The 24,901-nt window shown below is 37.9% G+C and overlaps 1 protein-coding gene across 4 annotated transcripts in view; it reads left to right on the top strand.

Moving 5' to 3' along the window:
- VAV3 (vav guanine nucleotide exchange factor 3) overlaps positions 1-24,901 on the top strand; it is a 352,020-nt gene that overhangs the window by 238,423 nt on the left and 88,696 nt on the right. For all 4 annotated transcript variants that reach the window (XM_045081972.1, XM_045081970.1, XM_045081971.1 and 1 more), the window contains exon 19: positions 3,962-4,007. In XM_045081972.1, coding sequence (XP_044937907.1) covers positions 3,962-4,007 — 46 coding nt within the window. The remainder of the gene's footprint in view (positions 1-3,961; positions 4,008-24,901) is intronic.

Below are 24,901 nucleotides of genomic sequence, written 5' to 3' on the forward strand. Positions count from 1 at the left end.
GCCACTTTACAAAACAAAACATTTTTTTTTCCCCAAACAGGATGATTTCACTTGATTTTATTTAAGTGAGGTGAAGTGAGTATATTTATAGAAAGTGTGCTAATAAGAAGTGGTTAATAATTTTCATATGATACTAAATAATTCTCTCCAGGCATTTTATCCTCTTAAAAAATTACATGGAAGCCTATTATGAAGTGAATTAATTTTCACATTGACTTTTTTTTTTTTAACTGCAGCATCAGTGGTTTAGTGACTTTCTTAACTTTTGAATACAATAAGTGCAATTTTTTCTTTAATGTGTGATTCTGCTAATAATCTTTTATTTTGGATGTGTAATTATAGTTACTGGCCAACCTATTTGGAAATCTTAGCTTGGTTTAAGGAGAAGTGTAACAAAAGAACATTAAGAAGCATCTGTCGCCTTATACCTCCCCACCAAGACTGTGTGGAAAGCCCTTTACCTCTCTGAGGCAGATGCTTTATGATGCTCGGGAGTCTTCCCAGAAATAAACAATGTGCTCTGTGAGCTGCATTTCTCCCACTCTCATGAAGACCTTCTTTCTCTCCATATACCAGGTTGTAGTCCTATTCTGTTCCCCTTTCGATAGCTATGATTGTGACTTTTCTATTTTTAATTTTACACTTCATTCTCAAGGGAAATGGGTCAGTTTTCAGTAGCCACAACATCTGTAGGCCTTCATGACAACACCTGGGATGTTCATCCCATGTCCCACTCTGGAGTGGACCTGTCTCTAGTGAAGCTGTCTCTAGCTGTAGGAAGTAAGATTTTCATATGTATCCATTTAACACATATGTACTCTAAATCCATTCCTTAAAGGTTTTTCTACCTTTAAAACAGATAGAGGAACGAAAGCCAGCTCCATAGCAAATTAACCTTTGCTTATTTTGTTGGTAAAATCAACGGAGAATTTAATTTCTCCCAAAAGGCAAGAAGAGATTCTTGGGTGATGAAAGTAGTTCTTTTAGAGAAAGATAGGTAATGAAGCAAGAAATAACTCAAATGCTTGTAAAATTAGGTTGGTTGGTTTTCCCCTCCCCTGCCCCTTCTAGGTTGATCAAAGAATATTGAGAAGGTTCTGAAGATCAATTCTCCTGATCTCATGGGGCTTTTCCCAGGCTTTTGAGAATGTGGGTGGGGGAAGGGACTGTGTTGGATGGAAAATGACAGAATGACAATGGAAATTGGCATTTTAAAATTGTTTTAATATGCTCTGCTAAACATATCTGAATTTCTTAAAATATTAAGATGAATTTTTTGGTGTTTTTGAAGTAAACTAAATCTCCAGAGGCATTTGGTCTAAGTAACTGAAAACATTTTTTTTTTTTTTCAATGCAGCAAGTCTTAATTCCACTGCCTACTCTTCCTGTAGAGAAGTTTGTTTTCAGGGTCACTGATTTTTAGGTGGAAAAACCTAAAACGTAAGCAGTAGGACAACAACTTAGAAAAATCACTTGTAATTTATATGTATTTAAATAGTCAAAATGCCATGAAGTTAATAATGATGATGATGATGATGATGATAAGCTGTCACTTAGGAATCCTTCCTGCATGGCAGGAACTGTTCCAGTGATTTCACATGATTCATTTAATTCTCGCCACAAATGCTACGAAGTGGTGCTATTATTATCCCCATTTTATAGGCGAGAAAACTGAGACACAGAGATATGAACTAACTTGTTCAGAATCAAATAGCAGGTGCCAAGTGACAAGGTCTGAATTTGAACTCTGGCAGTCTGAGTCTAGAATCCATATTCCTAATAATTATACAATGTTCTCTATTTTTTCAGATAGTATGATACTAGTTTCAGGTGTACAATACAGTGACACGTGTATTGTTTAGTCTCCATCACCTATTTCACTCACCTCACCCTCCTCCCCTCTGGAAACTACCACTTTGTTCTCCGTAGTTAAGAGTCCGTTTTTTGCTTGTTTTCTCTTTTCTCTTTCTTCATTTTTGTTTTTTTAAATTCCACATATAAGTGAAATCATAAGGTATTTGTCTTTCTCTGACAAAAGTATTATTTCAGTTAGTATTATACTCTCTAGGTCCATCTGTGTTGTTGCAAATTATTCTCTATTTAATCCTAACTTCAGGGTGGTAGAGCATTGGTCTTCAACTTAAGGGCTCTTTTTCACATTTTAAGGCTATAATTTTTGTTTATTTTTAAAAATGTTATTTATTTGTCAGAGAGAGAGAGAACAGAAGTAGGGGGAGCTGCAAGTAGAGAGAGAAGCAGACTCCCTGCTGAGCCAGGAGCCCGATGTGGGACTTGATCTCAGGACCCTGGGATCATGACCTCAGCCAAAGGTTGCTGCTTAACCATGAGCCACCAGGCATGCCTTAAATCTAGAATTTTTAAATGCTACTAATTCAGGGATTCCAGGAATAGAACCCACAAAGGTTGAATTCCTTTCTTGCCTCTGAGCATTTTGATAGTAGAAGGTATAAGAGCATAGAAAGACAGCTTCTACTGTACATTAAGAAGGTGAAGGGATATGTAGGAAGTAAATAACAATCCGATATCATCATTATATATTTTTCTGTTGAAAATATTGTCTGTTGTGTTCCTTGTCCTTTATAGAGAGGGCTCTAAAGAATGTTCTGCCATTTCAGATAGAAAAGAGATTTTCTCTGAAAGCGGCTTTCTTCCAGATTATCAGCTATGGATCTTTGACTCTCATGCGTCCCCTCTTTGTGCCTTGGCTACCAAGAAGCCCAGAGTGACATTTTCTTCTCACTTATAACGGCTTTCTTTATATTAGTTTTTCCATTATGGCTATCCATCTTGCTCAACACAGATTCAGTGCTGATTCTAATGGTCATGCTCCGTTTTTACAAATCCATTTTGAAAGTAGTTGGGTTAAAAACAAACTTTTAAAAAAGTTCTCCAGTTTGCTTTCACCTTGAGAATCCTGAACATCTGCCTGATGGGCTTCAAGGCCATTAAGAAGGCTGTAAGTCCCTATTTCACCCATTTAACTTGTGAATGAAAACAGCAGGGAGAATCGTAGGAAAAATCCATGGCTAATGTGTGCTTAACAAAGCCCCATGTACTCTGAATGAAACCAAGTCTCCTCCACACACAGGCGCAAACCCCAACACACAGAGGGAGAAAATTGCTTTTGTGAAAATCTAAATTATATGATAGTTATAGACTCAGCATTTCATCCAGTTAAATAATAAGAAGTGATAATCAAGTCCTTATTAATGAGTGAGATTACTAGAGTTATTAGGTGGAAATGAATTTAATTCCATGTGAAATCGAATACATAGCCATGCATTTTTCAAATATTGAAAATTTCTTTTGTTTTACATCTTATTTATAATTTATGTAATGCATAATTTTTCTTATGGCTTTCTTTTCTGTGATGAGAATCCACTTTCATGGTTCACAAGCTGCATGCCCGTTTTGTTTCTTCAAGTAAGGAGATACAAGTGACCATAATTAAAACACCATTCTCGGTTGAGTGTGTGTTAAAGTCAGAGCTTCAGTTCTGTGTTTTGAAGTTCTCCAGTCTCTGACCTCTCAGGCCTCAGAAATAGCTGAGTTAGAGTTTTAGAGTTTACATGTCTTTGCTGGGAGCATTTTTCCAACCAAGAATAGCTACTTGGGCTCCGTTCTCATGATTCCTGTCATCATTACAACTTTCAAAAAAAATTTTTTTTCAGTCATCATATCTAGAGATGGCAAATGAAAAGATGTTTCTTTTCTACAGCGTAATATCAACAACATCAAACACAGATGTTCAAGTGGAGGACTTATTAGAGAAGCAAAAAGGTTAAATTATAAAAACTGTAGAACCACATGTTTTGATCAAATTTAGTCATACTTTTAAATGGAAGAAGTGCAACATTAATTGGCCTTCCAAAAGTACTATGTACTAATACAATGTAATAATGTGGAATCTTGTTTTGCTTTGTTTTACTTTTCTGCACAGAAACGGACCAATGGACTCCGAAGAAGCCCCAGACAGGTGGATCCAGGTGTGTTTCTGATTGCATATCTATAATCATGACTTCAGTTAAGCGGTTATGAAAGTTATGGGAATTGCTGTAGAAATCAGACAGATTGTTTGCCTTTGTTCTTGGCAGTTTGGTATGGACTGTGTGACCAGAAGGCGCCAGTCTAACGTGTAAATCATTTACCTGACTGCACTCTCTGGGCCAGGTTCACAGGATGAGTAACACCAGTACCTGAACAATTGACTGAGCTGGTTATTTTCTTACTGAACAGCCTCAGGCTGCTGGGTTAATGCTAACATAGCTAGTGCCCTCCACCTTCTCCCTCTCAGATATGGAAAGAAAATCAACCGAGACAGCACTTAAAAATTAACTTTTCAAAAAAAATTTAAAAAAAATAAAAATTAGGTTTTCTAAGGGGGTGGACGGAGCTCATAAACTAGACAATCTTGGTACCCTCTGCATTTGGGAAACTGCTTTTCTTTACCCTTTATCTGTACCATTTTATAATGGAAGAATGAATTTAAGGACTTTGTGAATAAGTGTCTTCCTCGGGGACCAATTATTTGTCTACAGAGAGGATTCAGTTGTTTTCTATTTAACATCGTGAGGTTTGTTCTGTCATTGTTTTAATTATTTTTTCATCCATTAAACAATGCCTTCCACAGTTTAATTACCAAAGATTTGTTATATATATGGTCATATTATTGTGGGTAAAGGGTATTCATAGCTAAAGGATTCTAAATATATGAACTTGATTAATACATCAGGTGGGACATGAAGTAACCTTGCTGGAAAATAATCTGGATTACGTGTTTTTTTTCCCATCATAAACAGTGTTCACCTAGTTGTAAAGCTTAGCTTTCAAAGCATTGAAACCACACCCATGGTAGCCATGCCAGTTTATGAGCTGTTTGAAAAGATTTATAGGAGCTTTGTTGCCTCTGGCTAGAAATTGCCTCACTTATGTCCTGAAATCAGTCTAAATCTTCTAACTACAGAACAAAATTGAGGCTATTAAAGAAATAGGGGTTTTGGTTTATTTTAATAGTTCAAACTTTCCCAACACAATACCCTTTGCAGAGGATTCTGCAGTAATACTTAGAAGTGCCTTCTTCTGTTCTATTTAGTAGGACTGTATGTCTCTCTGCATATTTTTTTTTCTTATTTTGTGTGAGTTATATTATTTTTATTTTGGAAAATGATCTAACCTTTACAAATGTTATTTTAAAAATATTTTCTCTTTCTTCTATGGGCATTTTCATTTAATCCATTTTCTTCCAAGGAGCTGAATTTCTATAGTGTGTCAGTAGGAACACATTTGGCAATTAACAGTTCACTTTATAGCCAGAATTTTTAGGAACCCTTAGATTATTTAAAGAGAGATATAGTGAATTCATAAATTCTAAGTATAACAAGGTTTTGACCAGTAATATGAGAGTTTATCCTCAAGTTGATGGCTGTGCATAGGTTCCACTGTTCTGGTATTCCTAATTTGTCCAAAGATTTTAGAACTTCATGAAGAATAAGCTTACAAATATAAAAGAATGGGTCCTATATGTTATGTTTATAAGAGAAAAATGTGTATACATACACACACACACACAGCCCTACACATTTACATATATTGTATATCATATAGTTTTCCTTAGGTTTGGTAATTATATATGAGCATTTTCTCATTTCTCCACATTTTAAGGAAAAAGCAACCAAAAAGCAAAAACAAATAGTTGATGATCTTGCCTCTTGTAGGTGTTAACATGGTAACACCTGTTTCTCCCTGTCAGTGTCTTTTGATGTTAGGCTTGAATTATGTGTTTAGAGTTGGTTGTCTTTTGCATCTTTGCTCCTTTCAGTTGGTAACTGGCAAAACTTTTTTTGTTCAAAGTTAACCCTTGTTTGATCACTGCCCTGCACTAAGTTGGTCCTGATATAACTATCATTTAGCATACTTTCACAGTTTTTACATTCATTCCAAGAGGTTTAAATAAGAAATCAGCAAAACCAAAGCTTCCTCAGCAAGGACAAACTGCTTCCAAGGGATATTATTTGCTCTTAGTACTTCCGTTAATCTTCTCTAGCTAATTTAGTTGACATCTCCAAGTGCTAATACACTGACTGCTTTCCAGCAGTCAGTTACTTAGGGCAGTCTGTAGGAAAAAAAAAAAACAAAAAACCAAACCAACCCAGTTAACTGTAAATGTTTTTTGGAAAGGAACTTAATACATAGTTTTATGGGTAGTAGGTGCCTAATAAGTACTTGTTAAATGAATTAATGAATAGCCGTATTCTTCTTCTGTGCACATTGGCTCTCTTGCTTTTTAAATTCTTCCTGACAAAGTGGAATGACGTAGTCATGGAGTGCCGAATAGTTCAGTGGTAAGAAAGAAGCGTGGCTCTGGGGACCCAGCTCAAGTTCTCAGTTGCTGTCGACCTATGGCAATTTCTTTACATCTCTCTGCGGTAGTTTCCTCATTAAAGGACACTAATCGTGGTACCTACCTTATAAAGTCATCGTGAGCGTTGCACGAGTTAATAGGTATAAAGCACAACAGCACCAGGTATGCAGTAAATGCGAAGGGTGGCGTTGTTGTAATTATTACTTTATGATAGAGCATGGAGCTTAATGTGGGACCTTTAGTCGTGTGTAGAAGAATCAATAATATCTGCCAGATATTTCTTTGTAGACAGACCCAGAATTTTATGTTCATTTTCCACTGAAGCTAGAAGTTTCATAATTACAGTTGTTTTCAGATTTGCAGCTATTCCCTGCTTCTCTGGTGGATTTCCAAAATATTTAGTGTATCTTCTGTGTAAGAAGAGAAGCAATCAACAGTGCTGGCTGAGAGGTTTTTGGTGAAGCTGATGAAGTTGTAGAATATAGGTGAGGTTCAGTGGGGGTGAGGTCTGGAGCCGGTGACCAAGAATTCTTGAGACATCTTTGGTGCAAAATGGTGGTTTATTAAAGCAGGGGGACAGGACCCATGGGCAGGAAGAGCTGCTGCAGAGGTGGAGGGTGTTGAGGGATGGCAGGTTGTTTACCATGGGGTTGGGGGAAGGTAAGGTAAAGGGAGGTTTCAATAAAACTTTCATATGCTAAAGAGGAGGCCTTGCCATTGCCAAGGTCCTTTTGCCCTCTAGCAGAGTATTAACAGTAAGATAGTTGGGATATTCATAAATAAAATCTTTAAAAAAAAAAGATAGTTGGGATATTCAAGCCCCGCATTGGGCTCTCTGCTCAGCAGCAAGCCTGCTTCTCTTCCTCTCTCTCTGCCTGCCTCTCTCTGCCTGTTTGTGATTTCTGTCTGTCAAATAAATAATAAATAAAATCTTAAAAGAAAGAAAGAAAGAAAGAAAAGAATGTCACTTATGTCCCATCTAGGAGTGGGGTGAGGGGGGTGAGTTTGCAAGGTGTCAGCCTTTTGCTTTGTCCTCAGCCAGCCATTTGTTCCCTCATCAAAGCTAGAGTAGTGTTTGTGATTGCATTAAAGAAACAAAAGAAAGGAAAACCTCCCAAGTTGAAAACATATTGTGGGGTTCTGTTCAAACGAAGAAAAACGTAAGCTATAGGTTTGCACCATGTCTTGTTAGCACATTTCCAAACACTCACTCTTGGGGCACATGGGTGGCTCAGTCAGTTAAGCATCAGGCTCTTGATCTCAGCTCAGGTCTTGGTCTCTGGGTCATGAGTTCAAGCTCCATACTGGGTGTGGAACCCATTTAAAACAAAAACAAAAACAAAAGCCATTCACTCTTAATTAATAATTGTGGTTAATCTTTATAGAAAATATTTACAAAGGGCTTTGCAGTTTATTTTTTCTTGTCTTCTATTGTGTGCTATTTATCAATTTATGATCTCAGCTACTTTTATAAATATACTAATGTGTTAGATGCAAATTCTGGTAGCTCTTTGGATATCTTAAATATAGCAGGGTATTTTCATCAGTTTGTACTTTTCTTCCTAAGACAGATGTTGGTTTCAGGAAAAAAACACTTGTAAGAGACAGATCAATTATTTCAGGAACACGGAGGTGCTAGGCCTTTTTCAAGAACATGAGATCATAAATCTCAGAATCTGAGCACTGGTATAATATTTGTCACCTAAAGTGACCCTCAAGGTCAGAGTTGCCAATTACATTTTAATACTGAGCTTTACAAATTTCCTTCTACGTATAAAATACACAAGATTTATTTTAGTTTGCATGTGGCAAATCTGTATACCAGGCCATGTGTTCTTTTTTTTTTTTTTCCATGTGTTCTTTTGATCAAGCCCATGTTTTTGTCTTAAATTTGTGCAATTCATAGATTCTTGTATTTAAGTCCATAGTCACCAGCTTTTTAAAAAGTCAGGCCCTTGTTCTGTGTGGTGCTGCCTACAGATTAGGTAGAGTAGATGGCAAATATTTAGGTATCTCATTTTGTTTCTGATCTTAAGTTACCCATGTGATTCATGATAACCTTGAATAGTAAATGAACAGATAACAATGAACAGATAACGGTTAAATGATAAAAGAGTTCTTTCTGAGAGCTCTTGCTTTTCATATGCTTATTGTAACTTTTGGTTACAAAGGGAAACCTGTGGCTTGGAAACATTGTCTTTTCTTATTCACTGAGGAGATGTCCTACAGTTTCTTAGCAGAGACACCTTCAAAGATGGTCACTTTCGCTTTCAGGCGGGAAGGATTGATATGTAATGCCATTCCTATTTGTTCTTGTATGAAGAAAGGAATTCAGGAAAGAACTTTTTCATTACCAGCTTTGTATACCACAATAAGCACCAGCAATATCATTAATTATAAAACATAGCTCCTTTTCATAAGGAATTTATATTCTGCCTAAAGAAAGAATAGATACAGGCACAAAGTCTTAATTGCATAAATGCATGTATGTGGGTGTACATATGAAAATATTTTAATATTACATTACTCTTTTATATGCCGACTCACTATAGTGTCATAAAAAACACAGTGAATAGTCTGGTAAACATACCAAAAAAATCGAATTATGTAGTATGTGCAAAAAAGCAAATGTAATTGGAAGAGAGGAAGGAGTACATGTGGGCTCATACTGCTGTTAGTCTGGGTTGTCTATGTATGCTTTTATTTATGTAAATAGCAATTTTGCTATGCTGGCTTATTGAATCACAATTTAATACAGTTTTCCTTAATGTTTTAATTTCAAACAATTGTTGAACTCATTCCAAATCTGAACAGGGTTGTTGATTTCTTTTAGCTTTGCTTCTAAACATAATGTCAATTTGCTCAGTAGAGAAATTTTGTATTTTTAGTTTCTAAATACAAAACATTGATGAGAAAAATAGCAGCCCAGGATTTTAAAAATCACTGATCTAAAAATACATGTTTTTCCTTTTTTATGGGGGAGACGAATGTATATTCTTGAAGGCTTTAGTAAATGAGCTTTTGTCTATAATAAATAAGTAACAAAGTATCCATAGATTATGATATTTCCATATTAATCAGTCAGACCTACTTCTGTCTTTTCTGTCACCCTTAAAACTAATTTCTCATCAAATATAAATACTAATCTAAATATTGGGAGCATAATGGTAAATGGGTAAAAAATATATTTCACACTGAAAGAATGAACTTGAAAAAATTAGAACAATAGAACCCAGTGTTTAAGATTCATAGCACAGAAATGAGAAATTCAAGCTGTGAATGAGTGCTGGGAGCCTGCTCTGGTTTTTAAAATAGTTGATTTGTTCTCAAGCATCTATTAAATTATAGGCGGTAAGACTACTTTTGCACTAAGGTGATCGATCCCCTGGTAGGTATTTTCTGGACTACTACCTTTTTCATTCCTTTTACCTTGATGACAGATTTCTGAAATGTCCATCCTAGTCCCATGCTCACATCCTTCTCTGGTTTGGGGAGGACTTATTTTTTCTTTTCGACTCTCATGCCAGGCTCATAAAGGGTCACTGTTGCTGTCATCTAGCAGGTTTTTCCACCCCTTGCTAAGCCAGTGTTTTCCACCTGCTTGGGTACGTACCTCTGGCATAGGGACCAGGGTAAAGCAAATATTGGAAGACCAACACAGGGATGTTTTTGGTGGGAGACACAGCATCAGTTATGTGATTATTGAAATAAAACATTAGCAATATTATATATAGAACCTGCCTCTGGGTCATTTGTGCACTGCTAACTGATTATTTCTGTTATGATAGTAATCATGTCTTTGGAAAGCAATGTATTCGATATTTAGAAAAATATTCTAAGGAGGAGGTCTCGAACCTGGGGAGCTGCTTTTAACATTTATCACTGAATAAAGGAGTCCTTACTTGGAAAGTCAAGTATGGCCTGGGCTTCCTTTTTATATCTATGGTCCTGGTAGTCAAATATCACATTTCAGAAGAAAAAGAATATGCTCTATAAAGCCAAGTACACAAACAAACTTTAGGAATTTCTTGTGGGTCAGTGTCCTCTGGCAACCACGTAACCTTGCTCTGGAGCTTTATTCTGACGTAAGGCAAATGAAAGGAACCAGTGGAGTCAGAACTAGTGGCTTCAAATAGTATATAGTAGTTCTATATATAAATAAGGAGAATGATTCACAAGTTAATTAGAATACTGGAGGTCAGTTTGTGGAATTTCTATCAAAATGACTCATGTTGGCAATTATATCTTTCAGTACATTCAAATCCCATGTCAATTTTTTAAAATTTTTAATTTGAATGAAAAGAAGAGCTTATGTTAGCTGCTTGTTTTCTATAGATAACTTTTTTGAGATTCATTCTTTTCTACATAGATATTAGAACTGTATGGAAGCGTACCCATTTTGAGAAACTTGGAATTTTGTTGGAGAGATAAGACAAACAAAAATAAACATGTCCAACAGTAATACTGTGTGGTATGATGAACCATTAAAATTCGTAGTGTGTAGTTGACTATGTGGGAAATGTGGAAGAATTCATGTGCACTAAAGGACACAGGACAAGGAGATAAAATATCTGACAGGAACATGAAAGTAAATTTACACTGACCTGTAGGTGTTTAAAGTTGCCAGTCTCTTACTAGGTTTGGGTCTGCTCAATTCATTAGCACCCAGTATGCTTTTGTTTGTCAAATGACATAAACCCATTTCAAACTAGAAAAACAAGTTAAAAGGGGGGGGTGATTTCCCTATGAAATCTGTTTTCCATAAGAAAGAAGGACTAATGGGGCACCTGGGTGGCTCAGTTGGTTAAGTGCCTGCTTTTAGCTCAGGTCATGATCCCAGGGTCCTGGGGTGGAGTCCCGCATCGGGCTCCTTGCTCAGCATGGAGTTTGCTTCTCCCTCTCCCTTTGCCTGCCACTCCTCCTGCTTGTGTGCTCTCTCTCTGTCCAATAAATACATGAAATCTTAAAAAAGAAAAGAAAGAAAGAAGGGCTATGTTTGCAGAGAATGGGGAGGGGAAAAGCTTTGTCTACGCAGGGCTTTGTGTATGGGCATTCCTCGTTTCATTACCCTTTGCTCTGTTGCTCTTCCCAGATACTGTGTTGAAGGTTTGTGGCAACCCTGGGCTGAGCAAGCCTGTCGGTTCCACTTTTCCAATAGCATTTGCTCACTTCGTGTCGCTGGGACCCATAACTCTTGCAACATTTAAAAAATTTTCATTATTATTTTATTTGTGGTGGTGATCTGTGATCAGTGATCTCTGATGTCACTATCAGTTGTTTTGGGGTGCTCCTATAAGATAGCAAACTTAATTGATAAATGTGTCTGTTTCTTATCTGGTCCACTGACTAGTTGTTTCCCTGTTGCTCTCCCTCTCCTTGGGCCTCCCTTACCCCTGAGACACAGCAGTATTGAAATCGGGCCAATTTTAATACTTTTGTGATGGCCTCTAAGTGAAAGGAACAGTTGCATGTCTCTCACTTTAAATCAAAGGCTAGAACTGATTAAGCTTAGAGAGAAAGACATGTCAAAGACGTGTCAAGAGGCCAGAGAGGCCAAAATGGAGGCTACTTGTGGTAGTTAAATTGGTGAATGCAACCAAAAAGTGCTTGAAGGAAGTTAAAAGTGCTACTCCAGTGAACCCCTGAATGATAAAATAGTGAAACAGCCTTATTGATGATATGGAGAAAGTTTTAGTGATCTACAGGGAAGATCAAACCAGGCCCCATGTTCCCTAATCCAGAACACAGCCCTAACTCTTCAATTCTGTGAAACTCAGGAGAGGTGAATAAGCTGTGGAAGTAAAGTTGGAAGCCAGCAGATGTTCATGAGTTTTAAGGAAAGAAGTCCTTTCCATAACCTCAAAGTGCCAGTTGAAGTAGCAAATGCTGGTGTAGAAGCTGTAGCAAATTATCCAGAAGACCTAGCTAAGACAGTTAATGAAGGTGGATACAATAAACAACGGGTTTTCAATGTAGATAAATAGTCTTCTATTGGAAGAAGATGCCATCCAGGACTTTCATAGCCAGAGAGGAAAAGTCAATCCCTGGCTTCAGAGCATCAAAGGACAGGCTGACTTGTGTGTTAGCAAAAGCACTTGGTAACTTTAAAAGGAAACCATTGCTCATTTGCCATTCCAAAAATCCTAGTTGCCCTTGAGAGTTAGATTAAAACTACTCTGTCTGTGCTCTATCTGGAGAACAGCAAAGCCTGGATGACAGCATATCTGTTTTACAGCATGGTTTACTGAATATTTTAAGCCCACTGTTGAGACCTACTGCTCAGCAAGGAAGTATTCCTTTCATAATATTACCACTCATTGACTATGCACCTGGTCATCCAGGATCTCTGATGGAGATGTATACCAAGATTAATGTTGTTTTCATGCCTGCTAACACAATGTCCATTCTGTAGCTCATATATCAGGGAGTCATTCTGACTTTTAAGCCTTACTATTTAAGAAGTACTTAGATAGTGATGATTCTTCTGAAGGACCTCGGCAAAGTAAATTGATAACCTGGGAAGAATCTCCATTCTAGATGCTACTACGAATACTCATGATTCATGGGAATAAGTCAAAATATCAATATTAGGTGTTTGGAAGAAGTTGAGTCCAGCCCTCATGGCTGACTTTGAGGAGTTCCAGACTTCAGTGGAGGAAGTAGCTGCAGATATGCTGGAAAGAGCAAGAGAGCTAGAATTAGCAGCAGAGCCTGAAGATGGGACTGATTTGCCACAATCTCATGATAGGACATGAATAGATGAGGAGTTGTTTCTTAAAGAAAGTAGTTTCTTGAGATGGAATCTACTCCTGGTGAAGATTACTGAGAAGATTGTTGAAAGGATAACAAAGAATTTAGAATATCACCTGAAGTTAGTTGATAAAGCGTAAAAGGGTTTGAGAAGACTGATTCCAGTTTTGAAAGAAGTTTTGCTGTAGGTAAAATGTTATCAAACAGCATCACTTGCTACAGAGAAATTGCTTGTGGAAGGAAGAGTCTATTGATGTGGCAAACTTCATTGTTGTCTTAGTAGGAAAAAATCCCACAGCCACTCCACCCTTTAGTAGCCACCACCCTGATCAGTGAGCAGCCATCTACATGGAGGAAAGACCCTCCACCACCAACAAGATTATGATTTTCTGAGAGCTCAGGTGATGGTTAACATTTTTTAGCAATTAAATATTTTAGAATTAAGGTATGCAGATTTGTGTAGATATGATGCTAGTGCACACTTAATGGACTATGGTATACAGTGTACAAATAACATTCCTAAGCACTGGGGAACCAGAAATCCATCTATTGGGATATTTTCTGTGTTGTGGCAGTCTGAAATGAAGCTGCAGTATGTCAGGTGTGTCGGTACATGTCAGTATGTCTATTACTGCACACAGTGAGTTTCAGACATTTTCCTCTTGGGCATACGATGGCTGGACTTTCTACTTTTACTTTGTCTTCTTCCCACTTGGATACTCTTCTGATTGTTTTCTTATATGGGAAGAGGTGAATCTGGAGGAACGTACCTGAAATGGGACGTGGTCCATCCCCACATAGTCTTATCCCTCCTGGCAGCTTTAAGTTGCAGACCAAGACAAGCTTTCTTGCTTCCCAACAGCATTTTGTAAGCATGTCACTGTACCCAAAATACACGTTTGATATATTCCTTTGGATGTAGGCATTATGTTTCTAGAAGGCGGTAATCCTTTGTTCCACCATTATCTACTCACAGATTAACATACTATTCATCCATCAGATTAGGAGAACTGCAGAAATGGGACCTAGCACGGCATGTTTCATGGAGGCACATGGGAAGGAAGGTACCAGATCTTCATTGGAAGGATCAGCGTGCGAGGGGTGGAGAGTCAGAGTGTAGGCCTTGAGGCATCAGGTTAGCCACAGCCTGCCTCTGTGGCAATAAAGGAATGATGAGGAAAGAAAGGGAGGGAAGAATCTTCCTTCTTCTGTCTGTTTTAGATATTTCCACTCCCATCAATGTTTTTAGTCATTGGAGGTAGCCCTGTGCCGTGTTAGACCAAGAGCCTTGCAGTGGCTTGTGTCCTGTGTCTGTACTTATTAGTTGTACAATCTTGGGCAAGTTAGAGTGTCTTATCCTCTCTAAAGTGGAACCAATAGCAGACCTCCTACTGTCATTGTGAAGATTATATTAGGTAATAGATAAAGCATTCATTAATGTGATGTAGCACATCTCTGTAAGTGATAGCAGTGGTGATGGTTCTTACTAATACTTACACAATCCTGTAATCATTTCCATTGCTATCTAACAAGCTTCCATAAATATAAGCAGCTTAAACAGCACATATTTATTACCTCAGGGTTTCTGTAGGTCAGAAATCTGAGCATGAGTTAGCTGGGTCCTCTGCTTCAGGGCTTCTTATAAGATCTCACTCAGGATGTTAGGACCATGTCTCATCTGAAGGGTCAGCTGGGAAGATCCACTCTTCAGCCTGCTTATGTACTTATTGGCAGGATTCTTTTTGGCTATTGAATTGGGTTCTCAATTCCTAGGTTTAGCTTTTGGCCAGAGGCTGTCCTCAGCCCTTAGCTGCATGGGCCTCCCCATCATGGCTGTTTGCTTCATCAGAGTATGCAAGCCAACAAGGCAATAGAGTCTCCTAGCAAGGAGTCACAGGTCCTGCCTGTGTTCGGGGGTGTGGATTAACCACGTGTATGGATACCAGGAGGTGTTATTGGGGTTTAGTAGGGATCATTGGGCTCCATCTTAGAGTCTGTCTGCCACAACCTTTGAGATACTGCTGTTTTTCAGGGGAGGCAACCTCAGCTCTGAGAAGTTTAAGTAATTTACCCAAGGTCACAAAGCACCTGGCTAGTACCAGGACTTAATTGCAGTGTTTGGCTCCAGAGACCTCACTCTTACAGAGATTTTCTGTATCCCCTACTTATGCCGACTTTTGCACAGAGAAGAGCTTATTTCCTGGAGTTCAGCTGTATAGTACAGTGCAAAATTAGCAGTATGATCGGGTCTGTTTTGCAGAGTTCATTAGTGACTGCTGTTACAAAGCAGATTTATGGGTGATTTTATTTTATGCATTGTTAATTTTGAAAATGTTAATCTGAAATTGCTACAGTATTTCAATTAATTTGGATGATTAAAACTTAGCACCAGAAGAATCTCTAGCAGGAGATAAGGCAGCTAATTAGAGGTTCTGAAACAAACAACTGTAGACACTGGCACAGAGACACGCTGGTGGAACTCACTCTGCTTCACAGTTTTGAAATGGAAAGAATAATTTCTGGCAGTCTCAATATTCAACTTGAGCACAGTTGACTTATTTTTTTTTTTAAAAAGCCATTTTAAGGAGTTAATTATTTAAAGGAATGTAGACTTTTTTAATATTGTGCATTTCTGGAAAACTGCCTCCACATTATTTTGGAGTATTGTCTTTTCGATAATTGTAGCTGGTGACAGAAATACAAGAGACATTTGTTTCCAAGGTATTTTTCATGTCATGTATGGTATTTCATGGTTTTTATATGTTTGTTTTTTTCTGAATTTAAAAGTGAGACAGCACAGACTTTTAAAAAATATTGATCTTCGATAAATTAGTTTTGCATTTTGAAGAATTCTCAAAATTTCAGAAGCTATAAGGAAGTATAAAAAAATTTCTTGGACAAATTGCCCATAATTCCCTCACTCAGATGATAGCCTTTGTTGTTGTTTTTTTACACATTTTTCCTAGTACTTTCTTTTCTTTGTGTGTAGCCATATGTTTATAAAAGATCTGTATTTCCAATTTAGTATTCTGCTCTTATCACTTAACTTTGTCTCATGAGCATATTTGTTTATTCACATGTTCATTCAACCATTTGATAAGTATGCAGGCATAATGTTAATTTACAAGGATGAACAAGAGGTGTTTTCCCTAATGCAGCAAACAGTGTCATGAAGCCAAAGGTAAGATTTGAGATCAGGGTAATACAGGGGCTATGCTTAAAGGGAGCACATATTTTGAATATGTCGACATCGGGAAATGATGTCTAAACCGAAAGGATGTGAGTAGAGGATTGACAGAATATGAATAGAGACAGGAAGGTTGCAGGAAGAAGGAAGAGCTCCAGCAAAGGCCTTGGGTTGGAAAAAGTACAGAATGGCTAGGGTTTGAGAGGGAGAGCTGTATACAATGAGCACAACCAAGGCAAGGTCTTTATTTCCACATCAAAAACGTGACTGTATTCTGAAGGGCAGAGTGAGCCTTTCAACTAGAGGATATGTCTTCTGAGACTGGTTTAAAAGATCATCCTAGCTGAACTGTGAAGGGTTTATTGAATCATTAAATAGTCTTAAAAAAATATCGGGTTCTTTTAGAATTATTTCTTGTTGGACGAGAGTCTTTCTAATTTTCATTATTATAAATACTATTTGAAGAGCATCTTTGTGTGAATATATTTGTCCATTTGGCTGACTAGTATTATTATTTAAGAATGGAGTCAGAAAAGTGGAATTTCTGGGTTAAAATTCATGAATTCCTATACTCAGGATATATATGTTGTGCTAAATTGCCTTTTAGAAATTTTATATTGAATTATATCCCCACCATTTCTGGCATGAGACTGTGTCTCACCCTATGCTTAATGACACTTCTTTTTACTTTAAATCATTTGATGAGAAAGGAATAGGATATTACCATTTATATATAGTAGTTCATATCATAATATGAACTTCATTACTAGCAATATAGATCCTTTTTAATGTTTATTGGCTATTTGTATTGTTCTTCTGTGAATTATCTGTTTATACCTTATCCATTTTTCTATTTAGGATTTAGTGCTTTTGTAAATTATTTGTAAGACTATATCTATGTTAATGATATCAACCTTATATTTATCAAAAATTTTTTTCTGGCTTGTTTCTATAGAAACTTTTACATTTGCATGTGGTCAAAATGATTGATATTTATGGAATTTTTTCTTTTTTCCTGCTTTTGTGCTCAGAAAGTTCTCTCCTTCTGAATTCTGTTAAATACTTCTAGTCTTACTGTTTAATTTATGTAGCATTTAGCCCATGTCATTTAACTTACATAAGTAATTAAAGTTCTGTGAGCAGTTCTGGGACACCTGTGTGGCTCAGTTGATTAAGTATTTGCCTTCAGCTCAGGTCATGATCCCAGAGCCCTGGGATCAAGTCCTGCATTGGGCTTCTTACTCAGAGGTGAGTCTACTTCTCCCTCTACCTCTGCCTGCTGCTCCCTGTGCTTGCGCTCTCTCTCTCCCTCTCTCTCATTCTCTCTCTGATAATAAATAAATAAAGTCTTTAAAAAAATAAAGTTCCATGAGCAGTTCCAAAATGGACATCAAAATATTTTGAGGAGCTATAGTGTAGTACTATATACTATATAGTGCAGTACTTCCAATTTTAGTATATGTGCTGCCGAAGCGAGCACTATATAGTGTACTACTATTTACAAAATTTAAATTTACCTTTTGTGCATGTTGCCTAACAACCATATTGCATTTACTTTTCATTCTGTGCTTTATTATATAGCTACTTTCCTCAAATAATAAATTATCTTGTGCAAAATATGTCACAATATATGCTATGTATAGATAGCCAGGGAATAGTATGTGTAACAAATACAAGAATGTAATATTGAGATAATCAGGCTTTTTTGTTTCTAAACTATGACAAACTAAGAGTCCGTCTCCCCAGACTTTCTAGGAGCAGGAGAAAAAAAATGTTTTGTGTTTTGTTTAAGTTCAGAGTATCTCCCACCTCCCATTGCTCTCTTTCCTTCTGTAAATATACATCCTTCTTAATTTTATAGATCTCTTGTCATGTTTACTTACACTGCTGCTTCTGGGCCTGAGACTAGGTTTCTTATTTTACAAGATTTTTGGTTTTAATGATTTTTCATTAAAGTAAGAAAATTTCCACTTCAACTTTATTTGAAAAATGCTACAGATATTCCTCATTTTCAAAACAATGTGGAGGTTTTACATTTTAGAGCTCTAATTTTAGAAAGTTTCACACGTTGCCATGAAAACATTGTGTTTAATAAGTAGTCTTTCTTGGGGAATCCAGTTGTAAGCAGATAGAATAACGACTTTGATTTCCTACCTGGCGTATTGCTCTTGACGATCTAGTCAGGGGACATGCTTCTAGATGGATGTCCAGATAACAGCAATTTTGCTTGTAGTTTCCTACTATCTTACTTTATTTTTTTGTAATTTTTTTTGTCATTTCATTTTATTTTCAGTATTCCAAGATTCATTGTTAATGCACCACACCCAGTGCTCCATGCAATACTGCCGTCCATAATACCTACTACTATCAAGGGAATCATATGATGCCTTCAAGTCAGAACAGAACCTTCCTTCTTAGGACAGAGAATTCTTTCAGTTTGTTTGGGGCACATTGACAGATTACATGGATGAAGATAAAAAGTATTCATGTATTTCTCCATCAGCACCCCCCATTATATTGCTAATATTATAGCTTCTAACTCCTAGAGGAAGAAACTTGCCATTTAAAAAAATGTAATGCTATGCTTTGGTGATGCCATTTTTTTAAAAGTTAAGAATCTTCCATTTAAATTCAAGTAGTATCCAAGAACAGAATCTGGCCAATGGTTTTGAAAATATGAAATGGTAACACCTTCTTGGAATCTCAGACTGTTCAAGGATGTTTTTTTTCTAGCAAAACAGGAAGAAATTGGAAAAAAGCATATGGACTCAGGTTGAGCATATGAGATATTTTCAACTTGAATCGGCACTTTACTCATATTTGTAGTGTGACTTAAAATTAATTTTGGTGAAGCATTTAGATTTGAGAAAGAGAAAAAAAATCCCTATCTGGAACTAAATCAACATTTGTGGCATCTCATTAATCACTGCCTTATGTAACCACTTTTCCCACCTAAAGAGAAGCTACTGGGATGAGAAAAGTTTATAATATTAATGCCAAGTACAGATCTTCCCTCTCCAAAAAGGAGTTCATTAATCATCATTGAAGCACAAGAACAAACATACTTCATGTCTCTTGCCAATTTTTTTCAATAACATTTCTGAAAGGCAAAAAATGAACCCCATCTTCCTATTTTTTATCTTTTTTTGAAAAGGTTTTAATCCGGCTGTTATTTAATTTGTGATGATGTTATATAAATTTAACATGCTCTGAGAATGCACTTGCTTGGTACATAGCAATAAAGGGTATTGACTGAGTTTGGACCCCGAATCGCGGAAATCCGTATGCAGATTGCTGGTTTTGTTACCTTCCTGCTTGCGTGGTCCTAACAGGCAAAACTTTGGAGACACAGGGATCAGCACTGGGTAATTGGGCAATAAAGGGCAGTGACAGAAATTCTTACTATCACTGATAGGAAGCAGTATGGGTTTGAAGTTTGAAAACATGACTTTTAGTCCAGGCTCTGTGTAAACCTTTGGGCAAGTTAATAGCTTCAGTTTTCTCATCTGTAAAACAAAAATAGTCACCTTACCTGCGTCACAGGATTGCCATTTGGCACAAATGAGATAGTAACTGCTCAAGGTAGAAAACTGAACCTAGTCATGAGCTACAAACCCATGTAATAAAATAAAAATTAAAAATAAGTGCCACACTGATATGTGGCACTTAATGAATAATGAAATCTTCATTATTCTGCCATATATCTTACCTTCTCAATGTTAGAATTATGTGCTCGATTAGTAGTTGTGATAGAATTTTAGGGTCAGCTCTACAGTTATGACATCCTCTACATAGTTTTTTAAAAATTTATAAATTTTTGTTTTTCTTCCGGTTTTTAATGATCCTTTTAACTGGGACCGTAGAAATGGACAAGAAAGAACATGTCTTCAAGATGCCTGAGTGGCTCAGTTGGTTAAGTGTCTGCCTTCAGCTCAGGTTATGATCCTAGGGTCCTAGGATTGAGTCCCCCATCAAGCTCCTCACTCAGCAGGGAGCCTGCTTCTCCCTCTGCCTGCTCTGCCTGCTGTTCCCCCTGCTTGTGCTCTCTCTCTCTGAGAAATAAATAAATAAATAAATAAAATCTTTAAAAGAAAAACAAAAGAAAAGAAAGGGCATGTCTTCTAACAAGGACAAAAAGAAATCAACACTTATCTAAGGTGCCTGAAAATTTCACAGCAGACTGATTCTCATCCTGGGTACTTGGTAGCCAACAGAGTGTAAACAAAGTAGAACAACAATTCACTGGGAATTTTATTGTTCTTTCTTTGTAACTGTGTCTTTACATCTCTTTTTTGTTTCCTAATTTTAAAAAGCCATTTACAAAGAAGAAAAATTAATGAGTATTATGGCACTTAAGCCAATAGATGAAAGCATTGTCAATAAAAAAAAAAAAAAAAAGGCATCCTTAAGCTGCATGTGAGAAAACAGAGGCATAAATTCAAAAGATCAGGGAAAAAAGAAAAAAGTAATGTGATGATGTGTGTAAGTGGCTTCTCTCAGCTTTGTTCTGCTTTGTTTACGCTCTATTGGCTACCAAGTATCTAGCATGAGAATGGGTCCATGGTGAAATTTTCAGGTGCCTTGGAAAAGTGTTGATTTCCTCCTTGTTCTTGTTAGAAGACATGCCCTTTCTTGTTCATTTCTATCACCCTGGTTAAAAGCATCATTAAAATCCAAAAGAACAAAAATCTCTACGGTCATCTGCTGAAGATGCAGCCTTGAGGCTTTGGAAGATCACAGGAGACAGGCTAGGTAGGGCCCATCAACAACGGTGCACACCTTTTTTTGTCCCCCAGAAAACAGTACAGGATAAAGAGGAGATCATATGGACATGGAGCAAGGTTTGGTTCTACTCTGCTCAATAGTTGAGCAGAGTAGAACAGCATGAGGTCTTTGTAAGGTGAAGTAGAATTAAAGTGCAGGCAAGAATTATTTTCTGTCTTCAGTTTTAAAGAACACTGGCCTAACTCATCTGTCTCTTTTCCCCTGTGTTGTTCTTGACCTTCTTATCAGCTCTTGAGTTTTTCCCTTGGGGCTTTTCCCTGCATAGTCAACAGGACTGCATCAGAGATCTGGAGCCTCACACCCTTATTGCAAAAGAGTTGAGGAGAATTCAAAGAAACGTGTCCCGCGAAATAGCTTGGGAACTAATTGTTACAGGATGCTTCTGTAATAAGACACTGCTGTCTAAAGCCCATGGATTGGGTCCCAGTCCCAGTGTAGGATTCACTTAAAAATACAAACCAAAGTTAATAGTAAGCCTTAGAAATTCCCACTGAACTATTCACACTCCTTTGACAACATGTCTTTTCTAGAATTGTCACTTTCCTCCTTAACAATCTGCACATAGACCCCAGGAGGTTGCTGTTAGTTTTTCCTTCTCTCACTGCAATGAGAGAAAAGGTGATGGTTTGCTCATCTCTCATGCTTCACATTTCACTGTACACCACAACTTTAAATTCTTAGATGTGATTTATAGCTTCATCAGCATGTTGGCAAAGTGACCATGGGACAAATGTTGGAGTGTTCCATGCTCATACTTTTATATACTTCAGTTTAATTCTCACAACAAAATGTGTGGAGTAGATAGGATGCTTGTTTTGCAGACAAGGAAGCTACCCGGAGAGGTTAAGCTGTTGGAGTTCACATAACTATTTTATATATTTTGTATAAAAACAATAAAAAATTTGTATATAGGTTTCCATAACCAGTAAAAGCATTAGATGTTTTTAACTCGTTTAGGAATCTTGCTTGGGGTGGGGGGGGCAGTGTATTCACTAAACCAGTATATTTTATCAAGAGATACATGTTGTAGCTAGGATGGTCTCAGCCATGGATCATGCCAGATGCTCACGGGAGGGAGAAAGTGACCTGAGGTAGGCTTCAGGGAAGTAATCCTGGTCAGAGTAAAGAAGAATAAGCATTCTTAATTGCTAATCTTAGGAGGAGGGAGGAATGTGACCTTGATGTCAGGGGCTCTGGGGAGGCAGGGGAGGCGAGGGAGTTTGCTAAGGCATGAGTAGAATGTCTGCATCCCAGGTGAGAGAGGACCACCTGAAGTGATTGAACAGCCCATCAGGCATTCTCTGAAGGGCCTCAGTTGGGCAAAGAGGGACAGAGAGGGCAGAGATGGCCCCTCAGGTCCCTGCCAACATTGGGTCACTAGAGTTCCAGGCAAGAAAGGAAGCTCATTTCCTAAGGCATTCTAGATCTTTCATTAGTATGTCTTTGCTGTGATTTTAATATAATTAGGTAATAAAATCATAGCAAAATATCAGGAAATGACCCCAAACAAATGTAATAAATGTTGCTTCTGTTTATTCTTTATAAATACTTTCCCCATAATATCTTTATTAGGATTTGTGTAGAAAACAGGGTTGGAGCATGATTATGGCATTTTGAATAATTTATACAAGTTGATTATGTTATTTCATCTTGTTGATCATGTCGGTATGGATATAACCCTAACATAAACTATCATCCATCAAGGGTCTCAATCCTCCATTACAGTCCTGTTCCTTACAATAAATCTGCTTGCACTATTTTAGGTAAAAATTGCATCTCATTTTCCAGGGAGATGTGGAGACCTTGTTGGATTTTATTTTCCGCCATTGTTATCCTGTAACAGACATGATCTTAAGCACTGTGTGTGGGAGGCCAGACAATATAAGTGGTTAAAAGTTGGGCTTCGTTGTTGGTGTTGTCTTGACTCACGGCTTAGCTCTGCCACTTAGAGATGCACCCTAGGGAAGCTGTTCACCTCCTTTTGCCTCCTCCTGCCTTCTGTTGAAGAGAGGTAATACTGGTATCTGCCTTCCAGGATAGCTAGAGAAGGACTGAGACGATATATTCATAGAGCATTAGCCCTGCAAATGCCTGGCCCTCTCTCTGCACTTAGTAAATGATGGCTATTGTCATCACCACCATCTTCAGGATCCTGGGTCGGGCAGGTGTGCAGGGCGAGCTGCAACCTGCAGAGACCAGCCCCAGCCTCCAGATTCCTGAGGCCGGTGGCAATGCTGTGCTCTTGTTTGTTCTGCTTTTAAGCATCTCGTCCCATTAGAGCAGAGGCAGCAGTACAAGCTGCTAGCTCCCACATGTCTCACTTATAATGCTTTTGCGAAATATCATGTGCATGAATTCCAGAGCCAGGCCACCTGGAATTCAGTCCAGATTCCGCTGTTTGCCAGCTCTGTGACCTTGCTCAGGTCACTTAACCCTTCTGTGCTTTCATGTCATCTTCTTTAAAATGAGGATCATAATAAGACTCATTTCATGGAATCATCATGAGGCTTAAATGAATTCATATACATTAAGCTCTTAGAACAGGGCCTGGCACATGGTAAGTGATCTGTGTCAGTGGTTTTTTTTTTTTGTTTTTTTTTTAAGTAAAATATTTTTGGTTCTCTTGAGATGATGGTGGAAGTGGATTGTACATACGGGTAGTTTTAATACCGAAAGAGAGCTGTCAGTGTGCTAGGCAGTTAGTGCACAATTTTTAGGGTAAGAAGCCAGCTGTAGCTGGACTATCTCCGAGGTCACTGGACCCTTCACTAGCTGGTCTTGTCAGAGGTTGACCCTTCTTCCCCCTCCCCTCTGGGACTTACCCGGGATCTTCTCTTCACTAATTCAGGTATTAGAGAAGGCAAGGAGAATTGGTGATTTCTAACAGTTTGAGCTCTCTTCCCTGCAGTGTTCCGCAAGGCAAGAAAACAAAGACCTTAGCTACCTGCTTATAAGAGAGCTCCAGGGAAAATCCGGGGGACTGCCTACATAGGAGTGTGTTAGTGTATGATCTTACTGCAGAAGCATAGGAAAGTGAGAAGATAAGAGCCCTGGCCATCCAGGGTGCTGTGTCTTGAAGTCCTGGTGTATGTCCAGGCACTGCCGGTTTTACCAGCTACACGGGTGGCCAGCGCAGTCCTGGAGGCCCACACACCCCTTTCTAAATTTTAGACACTGCCTTGCCTCAGTGCACATTAGTATTCTCCAAGAGCCTAGGCTTTTGAGAAATAAGGCACTAAATCTTCTCTCTACTCCCCCTGAGATCAAGCACTTTCTTGGTTATTCCTGACAGCCAGTGGCCAGTTGTGTGACTCTGGTAAGTCCTTTAAGTTTATCAGCTTTATTTTACTCTTGAAAACAGGTGGGTTAGATTTGATGATTTTTAATGCCTGCTCTTAATAGCCTAAGATTTTTCTCTGTAATGTTGCAGAGGGAGGATGCAGTGAAGTGATGGAAGAGGAAGAGGAAGGTGTGGGGAACACACATTGCTACAAGAGCCTGTTCTCCACAGGCCATGTGGCACAGCTTATGAACAGAGTGACCTTAGGGGCTTTCTCCAGAAATACTCCTCCTCCCTGCTTTGATTCTGGAATGTGCCATCTTCTCACAGTTACTCCCACCTCCCTTAAACAGAGATAATATCCTTTGCCATTTCTTTCCTTATTTATGTATCATTACTGTGGGTACAAAGAAGATAGGAAAAACTTCCATGAAGGTTTGGCTCTGTGAGTTTTCAGTGGGGAGGAATGTCATTAGGTCCATAGCAGTACTTGACACGGATTATAACCTCCCTTCCA

This window comes from Mustela putorius, unplaced genomic scaffold, assembly GCF_011764305.1.
Source record: "Mustela putorius furo isolate JIRA1106 unplaced genomic scaffold, ASM1176430v1.1 tig00000585_pilon_pilon_pilon, whole genome shotgun sequence".
In the NCBI taxonomy this organism is placed as follows: Eukaryota; Metazoa; Chordata; class Mammalia; order Carnivora; family Mustelidae; genus Mustela; species Mustela putorius.